Below are 9050 nucleotides of genomic sequence, written 5' to 3' on the forward strand. Positions count from 1 at the left end.
ATTTGAAAAGTTCAAATCATAAATTGGATGACCAAACGATTTCCAAAAGCAACATGCTTATAGTCGAATCGAGCATATCAACGAGATGAATCCAACAAGCCCAAGATAATCAAATTTCAATATCATTAAAACATTTAAATACTCAATAAACGGCATAAGATCAAGGGAATCAACATCGGCTGTCCATTCAAACCACTCTCAACTTACCCTTGATCTCCCACATATTTACTGGTCATGCCACTCTCATAAAATTATAAATAAATCCCTCATTCCTCATGAAAAAGGGAGTAAATAAAGGAAGAGAGAGAAACTAGAGTTCTCTTGCCACCAAACTCCTCCTTGACCACCGCCAGGCTTCGCCCGGTCACTGACTGACGCCAGACTTCTGCCCTGTCATTAACTGATGCTGGACTTCTGTCTGGCCACTGTCTGTCACTGGACTTCTGCCCGGCCACCGACTAGCGTCGGGTTTTTGCTCGACCGCCGAACGTCGGCAAATTTTCGTCTGAACTTTGCTCGTCACTAGAATTCAACCCAGCGGTTGATTTTTGTAATCTGATCGTCCTCAATAGGACATATCAATCATTTATAATCTATTTAAACACTAGTGTAATCATTTCATCTGAGCGTGGTCTTGTGATTTTTTTTTCCCTTTCCAAGATTTTTCATGTAAAAAAAATTGTGTGTGTGATGGATATCCCTACAACACTAAGACATAAAATTTCAACTCTATCGTCGCATATATTCTAGCCTGGAACAGTTTGGTGTCGTCTGTGAGAAATCAATCATACAATCCTAAGCACTACTTCAATGGCCAAGAGGCATAGCAATCACATTTTGGGAGCCTCCCACTCCAACACACATCAATCCATGAATCAATCTATGAATCAAGATGCCAAGCATCTACCTCTTTTTATCCTTATGGGCAAATTTATGCTAGAGAAGGAACTTCAAGACCTTCCCTGGAAGATTGTATCCAAAAGATGAAAAAATCTTAAAATGAGTTTCTTCAACTTTTGCGAGAGACTCAACAACCACCACTAGCACAATAAGGGGAGGTTATTCTCCCTCAAGATCCACCACTAGTTGAAGGTGTTTGACCTGAACATCTTCATACATATACTCCTCTTCCTCAGTTAAGGATGCATCCCCCATTACGTTAAGACAACAAACTTGTTGATACAACAATATTTACCCATTTTTCACGCCCAAGTCAGCAATTTTGTATTCCTCTAGTTGTCATCGAAGATTTGGCCCGACTTCATGTTGTTGATATCCCATACAACGCGTTATGTCACAAACTATGTCGACTAGTTTGAGAAGAATTCCCAATGAGAGGCGGAAGACAATCGCATGATCAGTGGGACTTACATGAGTCATCACCCCTGATTAAAGCCATCATTCAACACCCCATTCCGATAGGTTTTAAACTACCAAGCATCGATTCTTACAACATAACATCTGATTCCTACAAGCATATCAATCACTATACAATCATCATGCATATACAGCGAGCCTCGGATGTGCTCATCTGCCAACTTTCTCTTGCCACCCTCAAAGGAAAAGTTCGGACGTGATTCTATACCCTTCATGTCGAAACTATCCCCACATTGACTTTGATGAAGTATTTAGGGGCAACCAAGTGTTTGAAAGTTTATTAGTTTTTCAATGCTGAAGGGAGAAGGGTGTACGAGCAGTTAGAGCTTGTTGAAGACTTATGGGACTTACCAACTAAGAAAGAACATCCAAGAAGGAACAAACTAGTTCAATACCTATTAAGAGCCAAAAGAAACTTAGCAATCCCTTAGATTTTAGGTTTGAGCTAGGAACTTTTGTGTTCATAGAGTTAGGATATTTAGAGGACATTAAATATTTAAATTATAGAATTTGCCATAACAATCCATATTTTTCATCATTAAAATAACCTAATAACCACATTATTTTATCCTGTTAATATAACTTTAAAATTTCTAAACCCTAAACTCCAACTATTACGCCAAAATTTTTCTCAATATTGAAGAATTTAATTTTATTTTCTTAAAAAATTTCATAATCTCACCCACTAAGATAATTAACTTGATTTTCTTGCTTTAAAATCATCCACCATAAAGATAAGAGCATTATAAGTCCTATATTAATATCATTTGTGACAACTCATACTCTAAACTATCACAATATTATCCATTTTAGCCTAATGACTGTAAAATTTTATTCTAGTGTGTCTTTCCAAAAGATCACTCATCCCAAAAATCTAGTTTTATTTTTTAAGGGAATTTATATATGCAATTATAATTTATATTAATATTTTTTAAACAAGCTGACTCACAAACTTCGTTGTAAGATCAAAACCCAGCAACAACAGAAACAAAATAGTTCCATCTTACCTACTTGTTCTTAAATTGGCCTACATGGATAAAAACTTCATTTACAATGAAAAGCATTAAAGAAAACATTTCTCAAGTCACAAAGGACAACACTGAATACAAAGACTAGCAAGCTCACTAAGGCTTCGTTTGGGACGGCTTTTTTCCTGCTTCTTGAAATAGTTTTTTAGTACAAAAATTAAATATTTTGTACTAGAAAGCTGCTTCAAGAAGCAGTAAAAAAGTCGTCCCAAACAAAGCCTAAGACACAAACACACCAACTCCTTTATTTTCTCCCTTATTCACATTAATTAGATCCCTTTCCATGCGTAGAATGAGCTTCTAATGCATGGCTGTGACAATTGTAGAAGCTCCTTCCACCTAAATAAACAAAAAAGAAAAGGAATCAACTCCAATATACTAAAAAGATGTAGAAGGCCATTAAAATGGTTTTTAAGCTGACCAATGAAGGAGAAGGAGCAGAAGAAAAAAATATATTTGGCAGAGTGGAAGACATTATGGAGAATATGAACATTACATTAAAGGTGGCGCCACAGATTTCTTCATCAGCTGCCAAAGTTGCGGTCACCTTGTTCTTAGGATGCTCATAACTTTTCAATCCACCAAGAGAATTCGAATAAAAGCATCCTACGATCCCAACAAACAGAAAAAGTTAAAAAGCAGTGATGCCAAACACTCACAATGACAGAATCAAAACAAAATAGTATCTTCACCCTTAGGCTCCATTTGGCATACAGTCTTTGAAGCGACCTACTTCGACTTTTTAAAGCAGTTTTTTAGTACAAAAATTTCTTGAACTCAAAATTTTGTATTAAAAAATTGCTTTAAAAAACATCAAGAAAGTTGTCTCAAATGAAAGCTAAAATGTAACTTAAAACAATAGTTTATATAGCTTAGCCACAAAAACATAAAAATATTTTTATGAATTTTAGATCTATTATAAAAGTAATCACTTAATTATTTAAACCAATTCTATTTAAATTAAGATTAGAATAGTATATTTCAATAATAATATTCATTTTTGTCATTCAATCAACAAGTGTAAGTACCACAATAATTTTAGACAACAAACATTTATTCTCTTTGAACAAACTAGAAGAAATACAGGTGCGCTAAATACACAAGGAAAAGAACCAACAAAGAGAAAGGGAATTACCATGAGGAAATGGAGCAAGTGACTTGCCACATGACCCTTTTAGTATTTCAACATCATCAGCAAAAGCAAGGCACCCATCTGCTGTAATTCCCCAGAACAAAGGAACTTTAGCATCAGCATCCTGCCAGCCATATTCCAAAGCATTTAATCATAAGGACACAACAAATTACTCAAAGATTCAAAATATTATCTATAAGAGATAAGAAGATTAAGGCTTCGTTTGGGACGGCTTTCTTATTACTTCATAAAGCAACTTTTTTAGTAAAAAATTAAAACTTTTCTACAAAAATACTGCTTTAAGAAACAGTAAAAAAGCCGTCCCAAACGAAGCCTAAAGATGAAGCCAACAGCTTACAGAAGCTACAAGGATGGTTGAAGTCTTTCTGTCAAAGAGCACAAAAGCAAAGTTTCCATTCAAATGGCCAAGCATGAAGCTGGCAGGATAAGGAGCTCTGTCTCGGAGAGCCTTGTAGGCCTCTATCACCAGTAAAACCTCATTTGAGTTTTTAGAGAGGCCGTAATGTTGAATCAAGTTTCCTAGGTTGTCTAGTATTCCTTCAAATATGCAGAAGATATCATCTTTTACAGCAAATAATCTGTAGAAAATAAACTTCCAGTTTCAGTAATTTGTAGATTGATATTTACAATTTTTAAACTCATTAATCAATATAATTCTAATCTAAAGTTGATCAAGATAATTATTCATAAACGTTAAGATTCAAAGCTCTAAGCGCATATTTTGATGGAATTGAAAGTTTTTAATTGAAGAAGAGTGATAGCTAATGTAGAGAACTCTCATGAGAGAAATGGTTAAGATATATACAAGTGTGATAAATAATTGCATAACATAATTGAAAAATGAGTTAAATCTCTAATATACTAATAGTGACACTTACCCATTGGCCTAAACTTCATAAGTTAAATAATTGTGGAATGAAGTGAACTTATTAATAATAATGGCACTGCTTTAAATAGTTAGATACAAACATACATAATGGAAAATTGAAAGAATAACTAACCATTATTAACAGTTCATAAAGCCAAGACTTGAATGTTTTCAAAAGATAAAAAAATTATGGGAATAAACGGTTCATTAAAGACCAATAAAATATCGCACAAAAGTCATAATTACATGTGGATCATTATTTTGTTTTTATTCAAGATGTTAGGCAACCTACCATTAACTACTGAAAGGTTGGTAAAATTCAGTTCTTTACACTATGTACCTCACAAAACAAACATAATAATTAGGAAAGTTGAAAAAAAAATTACAAACTACTTAGTAAATCCGCCAACTGGTAGGGAGCTATGCAAATATAAATAGGGAAACCTGAATACAAAGTTCCCGCCCCATTTTATATTTACTATTTAAATACCACTAATTTTTATATCTGAATTATCAAATGTGATAAATATTTATAGAAGGAATCTTTAATATTATTAAAATATGTGTTCATTATTCAAGATATTTTCATTGAATTTTAAATTCAGTTATTTGCAAAACAAAAACTATGATACTTGCTTATCAAACTTAAAACCATCAGCATTTGTATAAAATGAAACAAAATCAATGATTTTTTTTGCAATATTTTTCAAAAAAATAAGGGCGGGGATATAACAAAATAGAATTTCTTCTTAACGGTTATCATTTGAAAAGAACAAAAAATGAGAAATTTCCAGATTTGAAATACATTCAACGAGGTTTAGAACATAATATATACACAAAAACACCACCAAAAGATTCCGTGATTGATATGCCAAGAAATAATTTCAGACTAAAATGCATATAGAAGGCCTACATACGATTGATGATCAAGAATGAAAAAAAAAAACTATGAAAGCAATAACAAAAAATAGATACCATTCCAAATCATTTTGTTTCCGTGCAATAAGTGTAGGGACCAAAATTTTCATTTCACCAAGCAAAATTTTCAACATGATATACAAATTCAAAATGCAAGTTAAGTAGTTGTATCACAACTCTCTCCATTAACTCAAAAATTAAAAAAAAAATTCAAAATTAAACAAAAATAAATCGGAGACTAGCAAAGCTTGAAATGATATGAAACTTTACCAAAAGACAAATTTGTCTCAACAAATCCACTGACATTAAAATTACAACATTTTGAAAACTAGAAGGCCCCAAACTGGTTAGACCGGTCAAAGACAAATCAGATAGCCAATCTCCTTACATATTGCCTAAGTTAAGCAAAAGAAAGAGAGAGGTGTCATCTTGCCACGCCGCCGAAATCCAACAATCGAAACTTCAATATGTTTCCTTCTTTGGACTCATGGCCTCGAGATCAACAAAATTGTATATGTTGTCACGTCACCAAATCATCAATCATCTGAGCTTCGCTCAAAGAGAGTTGGACGAGTCAAACCAAGTGCAATATCATTTGAACACATCTAAATTATGCAAGGTTGCAATCGATTTAGTTCATTATTGATTACTCTGATAAATATTTCAACTAAGAATTTAAATACTCTTCTCAAAATTTATAGACATCTCATTCCAGCTCATTTGGCATGATATAAGAATTTCCAAGCCCGAAGATGCCAAAATCCTTGGGCAAATCCTTAGGAGCAACAATTATAAAGGTATATAGCTTTCCAAGCTCAATGTTACCCAATTATTTTACAAAATCCTATAATCAATCACCCCCTTCTAAACATTCGCCACAAACTTGTATGTAGTGTAGCTATTGCTACATCAAAACCTATGTCAAAACCTTGTTTTTCATACATACCACTTAATTTCATGTTATTTACTTATCTAACACCTAAAACTTTAATATTACTTGTCTACCACCCATAGACCCCCCCCCAACAAAAAAAGAAAAAAAACTCTTCTCATTGCAAGAAGCATGTTTGCACTATTTGATCAAATAGGGATGCTTGTTATTGGTAAATTATCCATGAAGGTTTCAATTTCTCAGAGCTACTTTGTCCTCCAAAAAATTTAAGTCACAAGCCATTTGTTGCAAATAACTACTTTTGATGAGATGAGCACTACGCTATAAAAATTATGAGAGAGTGTCATCATTTTCAAGACCCCCAGTTTTAAGTAACAAAATTTTCAAAATTATTCTTATTAATCCAACAATCGAAACTTCAATATGTTTCCTTCTTTGGACTCATGGCCTCGAGATCAACAAAGTTGTATATGTTGTCACGTCACCAAATCATCAATCATCTCAGCTTCGCTCAAAGAGAGTTGGACGAGTCAAACCAAGTTCAATATCATTTGAACACATTTAAATTATGCAAGGTTGCAATAGATTTAGTTCATTATTGATTACTGTGATAAATATTTCAACTAAGAATTTAAATACTCTTCTCAAAATTTATAGACATCTCATTCCAGCTCATTTGGCATGATATAAGAATTTCCAAGCCCGAAGATGCCAAAATCCTTGGGCAAATCCTTAGGAGCAACAATTATAAAGGTATATAGCTTTCCAAGCTCAATGTTACCCAATTATTTTACAAAATCCTATAATCAATCACCCCCTTCTAAACATTCACCACAAACTTGTATGTAGTGTAGCTATTGCTACATCAAAACCTATGTCAAAACCTTATTTTTCATACATACCACTTAATTTCATGCTATTTACTTATCTAACACCTAAAACTTTAATATTACATGTCTACCACCCATAGAATAAATATGGGTGTATGGAATGAAATATTAATGTTTATAGGGTGGTATGGGTGGTAAGAATGAAATATAGGAGAGATATATTTGATATTAAAATTTTATATGAGTTGTAGGTATGTAATAATGAAGTTTTAGGTGATAGATATGTAAATAGCATCAAATAAAGTATGTATGTAAATCCCCCTTATTTTTATGTCAAGATCTGTGTTACAACCTTAATTACATCATAGATGTTGTTGCATATAGATCTACGTCAAAACATTTCTCATATCGCATCCATCTTCTACCATACCAATGCCAAAATCTCACTTTTGTGCAACCATTGATGCTTCCAAACTTACATCACAACCTCATTAGTCATCTCCTTCTAGACATGTTTGCCATAGCCATCATCACTATCAGAGATCTCTATCTCAATCTCACATGTGCTATAAACATCTCTTACAAGACCTCTATGGCAACTCTGCTTGTGTCATATTTGTTGTCACTTACAAATGTATGCATCATATCACTTGCATCGTAGCAATCACTTCTTACAAACATATTTTGCAATCTCAATCGCACCGCAATTATCTCCTTCCAAACTTCACAACAATCTCACTTGAGTACCAGTCATCTCCTTCAAGACCTCAGTCTCCACCCTGTTCGCAACATATTCGTTCAAACTCACCCACATCGTTGTCTCTTCCAAGACTTATGACAAAGCCCTGCTTGCGCCACACTGATCGTCGCATCCAAACATGTGCCACAACTTTTCTTGCATCTTAAGTGGGCTAAGACCATGAACCATGATCTTTACCCCCAAAGATTGTCTACCTAAAATTATTGTGCCCTGTTCTTTTTTCTATTTGATTATATGAGTGTAGTCTGAAAAAAACTAAGGAGATCTAGATAGATCCTCTCTCCGTGAGCATCATAATGGAATTGATGTCCCACATGCGACAATTTAAAAAAAAAAAACATCAGATTGCACTTTTTTCCTCATCAAAATAAATATCCATAAATATTTTAATTATTATTTTGCAAAGTAAAAGATGTCTTAAAATTCAATAAATTCAGCTCAAGAATTACTCATCCAAAGTTTATTTTTTCTAAGAGCAGATCGCCGAGTAGACATGGATCAAATAGCAGATCTCGAAGAGTAAGCAACCGAGAGAAAAAGAGATATATATACAGATCTTGCAAGTTATAGAAGATCCAGAACTAGGCTAAAGCGCATCAAAGATGAATCTCATACTTTTGATATCAGAGAAAGAGAACAGAAGATAGAGAAAGATGTAGATGGGCAAAGAGAGGGAGGACAAAATGAACAGACCTTGGGCGGAAGGGTGAATCGCCGACGCGAGAGTGGACAAGATAACCGTCTGAGCCGAGCTGAAGCGAGACCACCTCCGCCGGCGAGCTCTTGTTGACAAACCGGTTCACTAGCTCTGAGGCTCGAGTCTTCGGCGACGGCGTGCGGCTCCCGGCCGCCACCAACTCCTCCGGCGGATCCGCCACTTCCCTGCTAAACACACCCAGCATTTTCACACTTTACACTCTCAGCTCCGTCTATGATTGAATAATGCAACGCTGGTGGGGGTGGGCTTTTATCGCTGGAAAATTATGAGATAGGATAAGCGTGAGGACTCCGCTGGTGGGCCCGCCTTCCTTTGTCTATTTTTTTTTTAATTTTATATTTATCTCATTTAATATTTATCTATTTATATATTAATATTTAAATTTGTATATTTATTTATTTAACATCACAATCTCTATATAATAAAAAAGGAGAATATTTGTGCAGTTGGCATAGTAACAATTTTTATAATTATTTATATAATATTTTAATATATAAATCTTATTA

The 9050-nt window shown here is 34.1% G+C and overlaps 1 protein-coding gene across 1 annotated transcript; it reads right to left on the reverse strand.

The window, feature by feature from the left end:
* Positions 1 to 2361: 2361 nt before the first annotated feature.
* LOC110112787 (stem-specific protein TSJT1) lies at positions 2362 to 8778 on the reverse strand. The gene is made up of 5 exons (XM_020845116.2): positions 8520 to 8778; positions 3896 to 4136; positions 3541 to 3661; positions 2902 to 3011; positions 2362 to 2744 (listed from the first exon to the last, which is right to left on the reverse strand). Exons 1-5 carry the CDS (start codon positions 8726 to 8728, stop codon positions 2706 to 2708), a joined length of 720 nt encoding a protein of 239 aa, XP_020700775.1. The 5' UTR covers positions 8729 to 8778; the 3' UTR covers positions 2362 to 2705.
* Positions 8779 to 9050: the final 272 nt, after the last annotated feature.

Source organism: Dendrobium catenatum, unplaced genomic scaffold (assembly GCF_001605985.2).
Source record: "Dendrobium catenatum unplaced genomic scaffold, ASM160598v2 fragScaff_scaffold_908, whole genome shotgun sequence".
NCBI classification, from domain to species: domain Eukaryota; kingdom Viridiplantae; phylum Streptophyta; class Magnoliopsida; order Asparagales; family Orchidaceae; genus Dendrobium; species Dendrobium catenatum.